This window comes from Scyliorhinus canicula, chromosome 5 (assembly GCF_902713615.1).
Source record: "Scyliorhinus canicula chromosome 5, sScyCan1.1, whole genome shotgun sequence".
Lineage (NCBI taxonomy): Eukaryota > Metazoa > Chordata > Chondrichthyes > Carcharhiniformes > Scyliorhinidae > Scyliorhinus > Scyliorhinus canicula.
Genome location: NC_052150.1, coordinates 57,129,200 through 57,145,094, shown reverse-complemented (window position 1 = coordinate 57,145,094; position 15,895 = coordinate 57,129,200). Strand labels below are relative to the sequence as shown.

At 44.2% G+C, this 15,895-nt stretch overlaps 1 protein-coding gene across 8 annotated transcripts in view; it reads right to left on the bottom strand.

Annotated features, from left to right (window-relative positions):
- Positions 1–15,895, bottom strand: part of phactr1 (phosphatase and actin regulator 1) — a 707,078-nt gene that overhangs the window by 509,511 nt on the left and 181,672 nt on the right. For 3 of the 8 annotated variants that reach the window (XM_038797119.1, XM_038797115.1, XM_038797116.1), the window contains exon 2: positions 11,102–11,311. The exons of the other annotated variants lie outside the window; for them this stretch is intronic. In XM_038797119.1, coding sequence (XP_038653047.1) covers positions 11,102–11,311 — 210 coding nt within the window. The remainder of the gene's footprint in view (positions 1–11,101; positions 11,312–15,895) is intronic. 8 annotated transcript variants of the gene reach the window in all.

Sequence of the window (15,895 nt, the reverse complement as noted above, 5' to 3'; positions counted from 1 at the left end):
ATCAGTTGAACGGGTGTTCTCCTTGTCCATGTGGAGTGAAGTCCGCATGCCTGTTTGGGGGGGGGGGGGGGGGTGTTTCCTCATATCCATAAGGGTGATGGTGATTCGTCATGTCTGTCGGGAGGGGTAGGGTGGGGAGGTTTCCCCTGTGTGATGGGTGGGGGGTACGTTTCCCGATGCCTGAGGGGGTGGAGTCCCTCATGTCCGTGAGGGGCGGTCTCCCCATATGCGTGGAGGAGGTGTTTCCTGGTGTTCTCAGATTCCAGATTTTTACAGCCCTGCCCCACCAGCGTGACTGCATGGACCACATATCCAGACTTATTCTGCACAGGGATTATCTGGAGAGAAATGCCAGCTGTGCAGCCTGCAACCTACCTGCTGTTTTTCCTGTCTCAGCCAGCACTCTGCGCAGAGAATGGAAAATTCTGTCCTTTGTACTATCCGCACTACGTGCTTTCCCACCTATTTATGTATCAGCCCAAAACTTGGCGATAGTACATTCATTTCTCTCGTCCATGTCATTAATATATCTTGTAAATAATTGTGGCCCCAGCACCGATCCCTGAGGCACACCACTAGTTACAGGTTGCCATCCTGAAATCGACCCTCTTATTCCAATTCTGGCTTCTACAAGCTAGCCAACTCTCCATCCACACTAATATACTATGCCCAACATAATGGGCCCCCATCTTACTAAATAGTCTTTAGTGCGGTACCTTATTGAATGCTTTGTGGAAACCCAAGCATATTACATCTATCCTGCTCATTACTACTTCTAAAAATTCCAATAAATTTGTCAGGCATGATGTTCCCTTCATGAAACCAATCTGACTCTGACTATTATGATCTATGATTCTTGGATTCTTGGAAGATTACTACCAGTGCATCCACCATCTCTGTGGAGACTTCCTTTAAGATCCGGGGATGCAAACCATCAGGCCCAGGGGATATATCGGCCTTTAGCCCCATTAGTTTCCCCAGTACCTTTTCTCTAGTGATAATTATACTATTCATTTCCTCCACCCTATTGGCCCTTGACTATTTAGTGTTTTTTGGAACATTATTAGTGACTTCCACCTGAAGACTGATGCAAAGTGTTTATTTAACTCCTCAGCTACTTCCTAGTTCCCCATTATTATTTCCCCAGTCTCATTATCCAAGGGGCTTATGGTGCCTTTGGTCTATCTCTTCCCTTTTATGTATTTAAATAAACTCTTACTGCCCATTTTATATAGCTTGCTAGTTTACCCTCATAGTTTATCTTCTCCCTTTTTTTAGTCATCATTTGTTGGTTTTTCAAACTTTCCCAATGGTTTACCATTCATCTTTGCCAAATTCTAAGTTTTTTTTCTTTCAAATTAATACTATCCCTAACTTCCTTGTAACCACGGTCGCTTTATCCCCATCCTAGAATTCTTCTTTCTTACCCCGCCGGGACAATTACCTGCCCTTGATCTTTTCATTGAGAACTGTCGATGGGACATTGGCCGTCTTAATTTTTCTGCCCCCCTCACCCATTCCAACCTCTCTCCTTCCAAACTTTCTGCTCTTCACTCCGTCAAGTCCAACCCCAACTTTGTCATCAAACCTGCTGCCAAAGGGGGTGCGTTGTCATCTGGCGCACTCTACCTCGCAGAGGCTGAGCGCCAACTCTCAGATACTTCCTCCTACCTCCCCCTGCACCATGACCAGACCACTGAACATCAACCATTATCTCCAACACCGTTCACAACTTCATTTCCTCTGGATGCCTTCCCCCTGCAGATTCCAACCTCATAGTTTCCCAACCCTGGACAGCCCACTTTTACCTACTTCCCAAAATCCACAAAAAGGACTGTCCCAGCAGATCCATTGTGTCAGCATGCTCCTGCCCCACCGAACTTATTTCCTCTTATCTTGACTCCATCCTCACTCATCTGGTCCATTCCCTCCCCACTTACATCCTGGATTCCTCTGATGCCCTGCATCATAGTGACAGCTTCCAGTTCGCAGGCCCTAACCGCCTCCTATTTATCATGGATGTGCAATCTCTCTACACATCTATCCCACACCAGGATGGTCTGAGATCTCTTCGCTTCTTTCTCGAAAAGATGCCTGTACAATTTTCCTCCGCCTGGCTGAACTCATTCTAGCTCTCAACAACTTATTCTTTAACTCATCCCACTTTCTCCAAATCAAAGGTGTAGCAATGGGTACCTGCATGGGTCCTAGCTACGCTTGCCTTTTCAGGTGGTATGTGAAACATTCCTTGTTCCAGGCCTACCCAGGTCTCTCCAACAACTCCTTTACCGGTACATCGATGACTAATATGGTGCCCCTTCATGCTCTCGTCCGGACCTGAAAAATTCATCAACTTCACTTCCAGGTTCTACCCCTCCATCACTTTCACCTGATCCATCTCAGACACTTCCCTTCTCTTCCTTAACCTTGTGTCGTATTGCCGAATGTACTGGCAGGTAGGCTGGAGGAGTATCTTCTGAAGATCAGGCGGGGTTCGTGAGAGGGAGGCAGCTCTTTTCGAATGTTAGAAGGGTATTGAACATGGTTATGGCACTGGCGGAGTGGAAGCAAACATGTGGTTGTGGCATTGGACGCCAAAAAAGTGTTTGACCGGGTAGAATGGGGGTACTTGATGGCAGTTCCGGAGTGGTTTGGGATTGACCCAATATTTGTGGATGGGGTAAAGCTATTATATAAGGGGCCGAGGGCAAGTGTCAACACAAATAACATCAGCTCGAGATACTTTTCTCTCTACCGGAGGACTTGCCAGGGATGTCCTATGTCCCCTCTATTGTTTGCACTCGCAATTGAGCCGTTGGCCATCGCGTTAAGAAGTTCGGAGGTATGGAAAGGGATAGTGCGGGAGGTGGGGGAATAGAGCATAGAGTGTCCTTATATGCCGATGACTTGTTGTTATAGGTGTCAGAGCCAGGTGTGTCAATAGGGGGAATATTGGAGCTGCTTCAGGTGTTTGGGTCTTTTTTGGGGTACAACTTAAATCTAGACAAGAGTGAGTATTTTGTGGTGTCTCAGCCGGGGCTGGCAGCAGGATGGTGGGGCTGCCATTCCGTAGGCCACGGACTTACTTTAGATTCCTGGGGGTGCAGGTTGCTCGTGAGTGGGGGAGGGAAGGGGGGGGGGGGGGTGCTCCGTAGGTACAACATTTCTAGTTTGGTGGGGAGAGTGAAAGTTGATCTAGCTAGGTGGGATGGTCTCCCTCTGTCACTGGTGAGTCGGGTACAGGTGGTTAAAATGAACTTATTGCCACGATTTCTGTTTATTTTCCAATGCCTGCCGACTTTTCTGCCAGAAGTATTTTTTAGAGAGATTGAAGGAATCATTACCTTGTTCATATGGGGAGAGAAGGTGGCCAGAGTTAAAAAGGTGCTGCTACAGAGAGGAAGGCAGGCAGGGAGTTTGGGTCTTCCGAACCTGATGTATTATTACCGGGCGGCAAATGTGGAGACGGTGCGGAGCTGGGTCAGAGAGGTCGATTCGCAGTGGGTCAGAATGGAGGAGAGTTTATGTAGGGGGTCAGGATTGAGGGCACCGGCAACAGCCCCGCTCCCTATGGCCCTGGGGAAATACTCAGGGAGTCCAGTAATAATAGCTTCATTGAGAATTTGGAGGCAGTTTTGCCAACACTTCGGGTTGGGGGCAGGGTCAAGGGAAACGCCAATTCGGGGGAACCACAGATTTGAGCCAGCAAGTGGGACAGAAATTTTCGGAAATGGGAGGAGAAAGGGATTAAGATACTAAAAGATTTGTTTCTTGGGGGTTGGTTTGCAAGATTGAAGGAGCTGGGAGCAAAGTGTGGGCTGGAGCAGAGGGAAATGTTGAGATACATACAGGTTCGAGATTTTTCCAGGATGGAGATAGAGAGCTTCCCAGTGGAGCCAGCCTCCACATTGCTGGAAGAGGTGCTGACGACAGGGGACCTGGAGAAGGGGGTAGTGTCGGTGATTTGCGGGGTGATTTTGGAAGAGGAGAAGGCACCACTGGAAGGGATCAAAGCAAAGTGCAAGGAAGAGTTGGGAGAGGGTATGGAGGAAGGGTTCTGATGTGAGGTGCTCCGGAGAATGCGCGAGGTTGGGGCTGATACAGCTGAAGCTGGTATATAGAGCACACCCCACAGTGGTGAGGATGAGCTGGCTCTTTAAGGAGGGGGTAGAAGGTGTGTGTGAACATTGCTGCGGGGCCCCCGCAAATCATGTTCATATGTTTTGGCCCTGTCCAAAGCTGGAGGATTATTGGAAGGAGGTTTTTTGGGTCATCTCTAAAGTGGTACACGTGAAACTGGACCCGGGCCTTTTGGAGGCCATATTCGGGGTGTCGGACCAGCTGGGGTTGGAAACGGGTGCGGAGGCAGATGTTGTAGCCTTTGCCTTGTTGATCGCCCGAAGGCAGATCCTGATGGGATGGAGCCTTTCCACCCTGTGCCCTTACATGGCGGAGGGACCTGTTGGAATACTTGACTCTTGAGAAGGTTATGTTTGAATTGAGGGGAAGGATGGAGAGGTTCTACAATTCATGGGCATTATTCATTGTGCACTTTCAAGAATTGGATAACATCGAACATTAGTGTGGGGGGGGGGGGTTGGGAGGGTTGGGGTAAGCAGGACTGTATGGTGACTACAGGCGATTCCAGATTATGTTTTGTTATTTGTTTATGTTATGTTATGTGGGCGGTTGTTTGGGGGTTGGTGGGAGGATGGGATTGTTATTATTGATATGGGGATTGACATTATATTCGTTACTACTTATTGTTTATTGTTGGTGGGTGCACTTTGGGGGAAAATGTGAAAAAGGAGAATAAAAATATTTAAAAACAAACCTTGTTGTCTCCATTTCTGGCAATAGACTATCTACTGATATACATTACAAGCCCACTCACTCCCACAGCTATCTGGGCTACAGCTCTTCACACTCTATACCCTGTAAGGACTCCATCCCTTTCTCTCAGCTTCTTTGTCTCCGTTGCATTTGTTCCGATGATGCCACTTTCCAAAGTGGTGCTTTGAAAATGTGTACTTTCTTCCTCAACTGTAATTTCCCACCTACTGTTGTTGACAGAGCGCTCAACAGCATGCGGTCCATCTCCCCCCCCCCCCCCCCACCGCTACCATCACCCCTCCTCTCCCTTCCAGAACAAGGATAGAGTCCCCCTCATTCTCACATTTCAGCCCACCAGCCTCCGTATGCAAAGCATAATCCTCCGCCATTTTCACCAACTCCAGTATGATGCCACGACCAACCACATCTTCCCTTCACTCCCTCTGTCAGCATTCCGCAGAGACCGTTCCTTCCGAGATAATCTAGTCCACTCCTCTACCATACCCAACACCTCTCCCATCACCCATGTACCTTTCCTTGCAATCGCAGAAGGGGGTAACACCTGCCCCTTTACCTCTTCCATGCTTAACATCCCAGAACCAAAACACTCATTCCAGATTAAGCAGCATTTCACTTGCACCTCTTTCAATTTGATCTATTGGATTAGATGCTCCCAATGTGGTCTCCTCCATATCAGAAAGACCAAATGCAGATTGGGTGATCGCTTTTCTGACCATTTTCGGTCTGTGCGCATTCAGGACCCTGACCTTCCAGTTGCTTGCCATTTTAACAAAAGACCCTCCTCCTATGCCCACATGTTTGTGCTTGCCCTGCTGCAATGTCCCAGTGAAGCTCAAGGCAAACTGGAGGAACAGCATCTCATCTTCCGGTTCGGCCTTCCGACCTCAACATCGAATTCACCAAATTCATATGATTAGCTCTACCCCACATCGACCCCTTTCTTTTCATTCCATTTCATTTTAACTGTCTTTTACATTCTATATCTTTCTTGTCTTTCTTTTTATATATATCCCCCCAATCTTATCCCCCCCTCTCCTTACCTTTTCTCACCTTTGCTTCCCCCTTCCCCTACATCTGTCCCAGTTTACCCTCTGATTTTAGTTTCTCTGCTGTTTGGCCTTTCACACCTTTTATTCTCTCTGAGACTGCCATTAGCACTCTTTCCCTTTGGTTTCTGTGGCTATGACTCATCTTTCATTCGCTCACCCCACAGTATAAATATCTCCCATTTTCTATGTCTTTGACAAAGGGTCATCTGGACTCAAAACATTAGCTGTTTTCTCTCCCTGTGGATGCTGCCAGACCTGCTGAGATTTTCCAGCATTTTCTCTTTTGGTTTCAGATTCCAGCATCTGCAGTAATTTGTTTTGATGAAAATAGGATATTCCCACTCCCACTGCAGGATCCTCTCCAGCCTGGCGCAGATGTCCCAAACCCTGGCAGCAGGCGGGCAGCAGGAACACAGTCACCTGGACTCTTGCTCCTTGCTACAGAGAACAGTGTCAATCCCCCTCAATATACTTTCACCCACTGTCACTACATTCTTATGTGCCCCTCCCACTTGAATGTCATCTTGTACCACAGTGGCATGGCCAGTCAGTTCGTCCACCCTGCAGCCCCCACTCTTATCCAAACAAGCTGAAAGAACATCAAACCTGTTGGTCAATTTCAGACTCCTGCCCTCTGGCTCCCCTGACCTGCCTCAGCTGAAGTGACTCCCTCCTGTCTCTGACCACTTTCCAAACCAGAAGATTCTATCTTAAGGGCTGTGACCGCCTCCTAAAACAAAACGTATAGGCAACTATCTCCCTCCCTGAGGTGTCACAGAGTCTGCAGCTCAGCCCCCAGCTCAATGACCCTGAGCCAAATCTCCTCAAGCCACAGACACGTACTGCGGACATGCTTGCCCTGGATCACACTGGTATCCATGAGCTTCCACATAGAACATAGAACAGTACAGCACAGAACAGGCCCTTCGGCCCTCAATGTTGTGCCGAGCCATGATCACCCTACTCAAACCCACGTATTCACCCTATACCCGTAACCCAACAACCCCCCCCCCCCTTAACCTTACTTTTATTAGGACACTACGGGCAATTTATCATGGCCAATCCACCTAACCCGCACATTTTTGGACTGTGGGAGGAAACCGGAGCACCCGGAGGAAACCCACGCACACAGGGGGAGGACATGCAGACTCCACACAGACAGTGACCCAGCCGGGAATCGAACCTGGGACCCTGGAGCTGTGAAGCATTTATGCTAACCACCATGCTACCCTGCTGCCCCTTACCACAAGCTCCACAAGCTGCAGCCTTGACACATCACCTGTCCTGCCATATGTATGAGCTTTAATTAATTACTTAATTGTTTATTCAATTTTTTTTAGACATTTATTAATCTTATCACAACAGTAGTTACAGAGCATAAAGGGAGAAGTCTTTATGAAGGTATGTAGGAAAGGCATTGCAAGAATTATGGGTGATTCAATCTACAAGTACAGTGAGTGAATCAGATTGATAAAGGTAGCCTGGAAAATTGTATCATAAAGTGTATTTTGTACAATTTTTTACAGCAATACATTCTCGTGCCAACCAGGGGTCAGGCTGTTTGAGGTCTGGTAATGTGCAATGAGACAGGGTTAATCAATAACCTCACAGTAAAAAAGCCTCTTGCCAACAGCAATCATAAAATGACAGAATTTCACATTCAGTTTGAAGGTGTGGCTCTTCTTTAATTTAAATAAAGTAATTAAAATCTATGAAGGCAGAGTTGGCTAAAGTGAATTGGGAAACTAGATTAAAAGTTTGGTTAATAGTTTTGCAGACTTTAAGAAGATATTTAATAACTCATATTTATAACCAAGTTTTATCGCAGAAAGAAAGATTATCCCCAAAAAAATGCATCTCCGTGGTTAAATAAGGAAGTTAAGGATAGTATCAAATAAGTAGAAACATTATATAAATCTGCGAAGAGTATTGGTAGGTCAGATTGGACATATTTGAAGAACCATAGAACATAGAACATTACAGCGCAGTACAGGCCCTTCGGCCCTCGATGTTGCGCCGACCTGTGAAACCCCTCTAAAGCCCATCTACACTGTTCCCTTATCGCCCATATGCCTATCCAATGACCATTTGAATGCGTTTAGTGTTGACGAGTCCACTACTGTTGCAGGCAGGGCATTCCACATCCTTACTCTGAGTAAAGAACCAGTAAAGACTAACTAAAAAAAAGTGTTTTTTGAGTATGAGAGAAAGCTAGCTAGAAAAGCAGTATAAAAACAGTAATCTGAGTTTCCATAAGTATTCAAATGGACAATAGGAACAAAAATAGTATTGGTCATTGAGAGAGTGGGTCTAGGGAATTAATAGAGGAAAACAAGGAAATAATGGAAGTGTTGAACAGGTATTTTGTGTCTGACTTCCTGCAAAAGACTTAGAAAAGCTCCCAAAGGTATTGAAAAATCAAGAGATGGAAAGGAGGGAAGAACATAGAACAGTCAACATAACCAGGGAAAAGAAAATGCGAAAACTATTCGAGCTAAAGACCGAGAAGTCCCCAGGGCCAAACATAGTGCATCCTCGGGTGTCGGGTATTAAAGGGCCTGACTGCAGAGATTGTACAGACATTGCTTATAGTCTTCCAAAACACTTCAGATCCTGGAAGGCTCCCAGCAGATTGGAAATTAGCAGAGTAACACATTTATTAAAGAAAAGAAGCATACAGAAAGCAGGAAACTATCAGCTATTTAACCTAGCATCTGTCATAGGTAAACTACTAGAATCCATTATTAAAGGGGATAGCGTTGGATATTTCAAAACTATTAGAGTTCTTTGAGGAAGTAACATGTAAGGTGGACAACGGGAAACCGGTGGATGTGGTGTACTTGGATATCCATTTGTTAGGGTGTGAGATCAAGGGTTAATACACAAAACATAAGCCCATAGGGGTATAACAGTAACATGAATAAAGGATCGGCTAGCTAAGAGGAGACAGTGAATAGGGATACATAGATCCTCTTTAGGTTGGGGATCTGCAACTTATGGGCAAAAGATTGGCAGATGGTGTATGATGTGGAGTGTCACTTTGGCAAGAATAATAAGAAAGCATTATACTATTTAAATGATGAGTGATAGAGAACTCGGTGGTACAAGGGATCAGGATGTTCTGGTATATGAATTACAAAAATTTAGTTAGCAGGTTCAGCAAGTGAGTCAGAAGCCAAATAGAATATTGGTGTTAGTTGCAAGGGGAATATAATTTATTTACAATTCATTCTTGTGCTGTGGGCATCGCTGGCTAGGTCAGCATTTGTTGCCCATATTTGCCTTTGAGAAGGTTGTGATAAGCTGCCTTCTTGAACCACTGCAGTCTCTGAGGTGTAGGTACAACCACAGTGCTGTTCGAAAGGGAATTCCAGGATTTTGACCCAGTGACAGTGAAAGAACGGCGATATATTTAGAAGAAAGGATGGTGAGTGGCTTGGAGGGGAATTTCTAAGTGGTGGTGTTCCCATGAGTCTGCTGCTGTTGCTGTATATGTTGCTTTGTGAGACCACATCTGGAGTATTGTGGACAATTTTGGTCTTATTTGAAAAAGTATATAACTGCATTAGGAGCAGTTCAGAAAAGGTTAATCAACACATTCCTTTGATGAAGGGGTTATCTTACGAAGAAAAATTAAACATTTTGGACCTCTCTTTACCCATTGGAATTTAGAAAAGTGAGACGATCTTATTGAAACATAAAGGAGCCTGAGTGAACTTGTCAAGGTGGATACGAGCAGGACGTTTCCCCTTGTGGGAAAGACTAGAACCAGGGGACACAGTTTAAAAATAAGGGGTCTCCTTTTCAGAGGAGGATGAGGGGAATGTTTTCTCTCAGGAGGGTTGCTGATCTGTTGAAGTTGCAGTGGAGGCTCGATCATTGAATTTATTCAAGGCTGATTTAGACAGATTTTTGATGGACAAGGGAGTCACGGGTCATGGGGGGAAGACAGGAAAGTGGAGTTGAGACGACAATCAGATCACTCATGGTCTTCTTATCTTAAGTCCTATCTTCTTATGATGTTAACGTGATTTGAATGGCCAATTACATCAACATAATAAATGCTGATAATCACAGAACAATTTTTCAATTTCATTTCTCACAGGCAAGGCCAGAATTGATTGCCCATCCCTATATAGCAAAATGTTTGGTTAGGTTATTCCAAAGAGCTGTTAAAAGTCCATCACAATGCTGTGGGTTTGGAGTCACGTAGAGGCCAGGCCAGGTACAACAACAGATTTCCTTCCCTGAAGGACATTAGTGAACAGTAGGAAGTTTTCCAACACTCCAGTAGTTTCATGGTCATCATTACTGATACCGAGCTTTTATTCCAGATTTATTAACTGAATTAACTGAATTTCTACACTTGGTGTGATGCAAGTAGAATACATGTTCAGATTATTAGTTCAGGTACATAACTACTAAGTTACTGTACTTCCTGTCTCTGTTCCAAGCTCATAGGTCATATTAGTGACATCCATGGAGAGTACTATAGACTGCAGTCATAGAGCTGACAGGAGACTGCAAGATTCAGTGTTCCTCGTCCACTGCAGTGATCTGCCTAAAGTACAGTAATATGTGCTCACTCCCTCTGGGATAAAATTCACTTCACATCACATAACACTTTCACTATCCACTGATTATTAATAAGGTATTACATTTTCTGATCTAGTATTTTAATGAAGCAATTACTATATTCAGGTTTAAGCCCGCTGACTACAATATTTCAGTTATTTGTTTGATCTTGAACAATTTCCCAATTTATTTCCCTCATTTGCAGCTAGAATTAATGGGCATAAAGGTGCCAGATTCACTTTACAAATACTTTCTGGATGACAACAGAATGATACTATTCAGGAATCAATAACGTAAATACAATGCCATATGTTTAAATAAAACAGTTATAGATAATACAATGACCTGAAGTATTGATGCCAACTGAATGAGACGGAAACTATCAATGCTTCAAGCAGATTCTTTTCAGTGAAGCAGGATAAGCTTTAAAATGACTGGTCTGACCAGCATAGTTAAAGACCAGAGTGATGATTTCTGGCTGGCTTGCATGGTAGCTCTTTTGCAATCAAGGCTTAATAAATCATTTAGACAATAATTCATGCACTACATTCATGCAATATATTAAATGCAAGATAACAGCTCATGGAAGTACTAGAAGCTACAAAAAGCAATCTCAATCTTACCATCCTTAGCCACTTCTCCACGACTGCAATTGCTGCATATATGCTTTATCTCCTTGCCTATACGGCACTGAATCACGAAGGAAACATTGTGGTTAGCGGGCTCCTTCAATGGCTTCATCCTCATGAAATAAAAGGCTCTCCTTTTGGGCTTTTCCCCACTCATGTCTTGTGCTGATCTCGCTCGACAGCCAGGAGAAAATGTGTTCTGTTCTGTATAAGCAGAACATGCCATCAACAGACGAAAGCAAAAACACCAAGCTGCATCATAAGGAGATCAGGAGACAAGACCCCTTTCGACGTCTGGTGACCCTTCCGACTATGTCGTTTGAGGCAATCCAAATTTAGATTTGCTGAGTGCACACACACTGTGCTATCTCATCTCCACCTTGATTTCTCTGCCACACATAACCAGCTTGATCAGCAGTTCGACTCTAATCAATTCCCAGCTACATGCGCTATCCCTTGGAGGTTACTGTCCTCTAGATGCAATCCTACACTGAAATAATTCAGTCTTTCCTTAATAATAGGCTGGGAACTGTATTGTGCAACATGCACCAATATTTTAGCAAGGGTAGCTCTGGACAGAAGGAAATTCCAGTCAAGTCAGATGTAATCAATTATTCAGAGATTGCATCCCTGTCCCTGCTACTAATTTAAAAGTGTTTTGTGTAGAATTACGTTTATCCACCAGCTGACAGTTTGGTCCTTTAGTAAAAATCAATGAAAATGTATTCTTATAAATAACCAAAAACCTAACAGCAACACACCCTATATTATTGTATTGTATTGTGCCTATTACACATCATTTGCTGAGACAGTAATACTGCAGTCACGTATTCCAAACAAAAAGACCCTATGAACTCAACAAATTAAATAGATACAACTATTAACAGCGTATCCATTATTGTGCAGCCCACCGAACAACAGTATGATTCTAGTTTGGCTAAATGAAACCCAATGATAATGCAATGCAGATTTCTATGGGTGAAGAATTATCCGTGAAATTTGCCGAGATTACTTAAGTTCCTCACTACCAACTCTACCGCCCCATTTAACATTAAAAAAAACGTATATAACAAAGGGATGGATTTTCATGGAGTCAAGGAAATAGCAGGTGGAACCCAGATCCTGAAGTACCGATCTCATTCGTGGGATTTCTGATTTCCACAGCTGTGCGAAAGGATGGGGAAATCACACACCCGCTAGTTCCAAATCAGTCCAGGGCCATTTCAAAATAGCAGAAAACAGGAAATTCTGAGTTTTACTCCTAAAATATCCTCAGCTCATACTGTGCTTATGACTTGGTGTTGGAGATTTGAGGAGCTCTGAAGGCCCGAGCTAAACATTTCTGAGCCCTATATGAAGTTGCGTAAAGGAGCAGCTTAACAGCTGTTCTTGCCTCTGAGGTAGAGGCTGCTGATTGACCATAGAAAAGGGGTGGTGGGCTGGCTGGGAAAAAGCAAAGGCACATCTGTGTGGACACCTCTTCATCATTCATTACATTGTAAGATAAGTGGGCAACATTACAGACTCAGTCTCGTTGGGTAAGGCTGTGTTGTTCACAAACGATGGAGAACAGGACCCACCCACATATGGCATATAGAGGAAAGACAGCAGCAATATGCACCTAGAGTCAGGGTAAAGTGGACATGAGATGACAGGACCACAGAGAGAGAGCAGTAGGAAATAGCAAAGTGAGATATTGTTCTGAACAGGTTTGGGTCCTCAACTGGTTAAATTGTTCCTTAGTGTCCAGAAATGCACAGGTTAGGTTACGGGGATGGGCCGGGGTGGCCGGGTAAGTGGGCCTAGGTGGGGTGCTCCTTCAGAGGGTCGGTGCTGGCATGATGGGGTTAATAGCCTCCTTTCGCACTTTAGGGATTCTATGAATATAACTAAATTCAGGGTAGGCCATAAGATTTTGATAATCTACTAATTTTAGGATTTTGTATTCATTAGGACCAACATTTACAGATCTCATATTAAACACACTTTAACTAGTTTGGCTTAAATTCTTGCCTTCCGAGAGAGAGGTAATTAAAGAGTTAAAGATGCGCTGCTAGCAATTCACAGCTGTGAAACAGCTTGAAACAGCTCGACTGTCAGCAATGTGAAGAACTGTCTTGCTGATAAGAGCTAGGTGCCTATTTGTCTAAGGATGCTCATAGCACCCCTTTGCTGCACTAAGAACCAACTTGAAGCCTTTTTAAAAGAATAACAATTTTACCCTCAGCATCAATTCCTCCATATAGAGTGATTGAGGGTGTCTAGGATGTCACTGCATGGCTGCAGGACATTCTGAAGGGAAGGGTGAACAGCCAAAGACTGTGGTCCATATTGATACCAACAATGTAAGAAAGAAGCGGGATGAGGTCCTGAAAGCAGAAATAGGGAGCTAGGAAATAAATTAAAAGGCAAGTAATCAAAGGTAGTAATCTCAGGATTACTCCCACTGCCATATGCTAGCGAGAACAGACCAGGTGAATGCATGGCTGCAAACATGGTGTAGGAGGGAGGGATTTGGACTCCAGAGACACGGGGACGAATTCTGGGGAAGGTGGGACCTATACAAGCTGGATGGGTCCAGCAGGACTGAGACCAATATGCTCGCACAGGTACTTGTGACTGCTGTTGGGAGGGTTTAAACTAGATTGGCAGGATGATGGGAACCTGAGCAGAGAGGCACAAAAGAGGGAAATAAAGATAGAAATGAAAGATAGAATAGTAGAAAGCAAAAGTGAAAGTCAGAGGATACAAGTGCGAGCAGCAAATAGGGGCACAGTACAAAAATCCATGGTACCTGAACCTGCGGAGCAATCGCAATAAGGTATTAATTAACAGCACAAATTGGTATATACGGTTAAGGTATGATTGCAATTACAGAGACATGACAGCAGGCCAGGAGCTGAATATCCAAGGGTATCCAATATTTAAGAAGGACAGTCAAAAAAAAGGGAGTGAGGCGACGTAGTTAGTTAAGGATGAAATCAGTGCAATAGTGAGAAAGAATATGGATTCAGAAAATCAAGATGCAGAATCAGTCTGGGTGGAGCAAAGAAGTAACAAGGGGCAGAAAACATTAGTGGGAGTTGTCCATAGATTCCCAAATAATAATGGTAAGGTAGGGGATGGTATTAAGCAGGTGATTAAGCAGTGCAGCACGGTAGCACAAGTGGATACCGTCACAGCGTCAGGGTCCCAAGTTTGATTCCCCGCTGGGTCACTGTCTGTGCAGAGTCTGCACGTTCTCCCAGTGTCTGTGTGGGTTTCCTCCGGGTGCTCCAGTTTCCTCCCACAGTCCAAAGATGTGCAGGTTAGGTGGATTGGCCATGATAAATTGCCCTTAGTGACAGAAAAGGTTAGGAGGGGTTATTGGGTTACGGGGATAGGGTGGAAGTGAGGGCTTAAGTGGGTCGATGCCGACTTGATGGGTCAAATGGCCTCCTTCTGCACTGTATGTTCTATACTCTATTTGAGATGCACGTAATAAGGGTGCTACAGAGATCATGAATGACTTTAATCTACATATAAATGGGGCAAACCAAATTAGCAACAATACTGTAGCAGATGAATTCTTGGAGTGTGTACAAAATGTTTTTTTAAGACCAGAATATCAAGGAACCAACTGGGGTACATCCTGGACTGGATTCTCTGAAAGCGGGATGCTCCATTTTGCCGGCAGTCCGGGGGTTTTGCGACGGCGTGGGACTGCCCCACAATGGGATACCCCATTGACCGACCGGTATAACGGAGCATTCCCCCGCCGGGGTGAAACAGAAATGTGGCACGGTGGGGTTGAGAATGCATCCTTGCATTTCTTGATTTGGAATTATGCAATGAGAAGGGGTTAATTAATAATCTTGTTATATCGAGTCCTTCAGGGAACAGTGACCATAACATGATAGAATTCTTCATTAGGATGAAAAGTGAAGAATTCGATCTTAAACTAGGGTCCGAAATCTAAAAACTTATAACTATGTTTTAGAGATGTGAGTTGACTAAGATAGTTTGGGGAACTTCATTAAAAGGCATGACGGTGGGTAGGCATTGGCTAATATTTAAGGAATGAATGTATGCATTGTAAAAGTTATACATTCCTTTCTGGTGAAAAAATGCATCAAGAAAAGCAGCGCAATCATGGCTTACAAAATAAATTAAGGACAGCATTAGGTCCAAAAAGTAGCAAGTCTGAGGATTGGGAGCACTTCAGAATTCAATAAAGGAGGACCAAAAGATTGATGAAGAAGGGAAAAATAGAGTAGGAGAGTAAACTTGCAAGTGGCATTAAAACGGACTGTAAAAGTTGAGAAAAACATATAAAAAGAAAACAATTAATGAAGACAAATTTAGGCCGCTTACAGACAAAACAGGAGAATTTATTATAGACAACAAAGAAGTGGCAGAGCAACTACAGAACTATTTAAACACTGTCTTCACAGAGGAAGACACAAATAACGCCCCAGAAATGCAAAGGAACCAAGGGTCTAGAGAGTGTTGTGTTATGCTTCTTCGTGTAGCATAAGCTGCTTCCTTGATGTATGCTCTGACAAAGGAAGCTCCAGAATATGAAATGAGTTTGAGTGTTTATTGAACTATTAACACAGTTCTTAAATGAGTTTGACTCTCTGCTAATCTAGCTATAGTAACTCGGTCTATCTTTAGCAGCCTGCTCTAAGCCACGTACTGGGTGGGATGCTGTTGATCAACCCTGTTGTACTCGCTAGATGTCTGTCTGTGGAATGAGGCGAGGTGTGAGTGCCTCATCCCTTTTATAGTGAGATACCACCCCTGAGT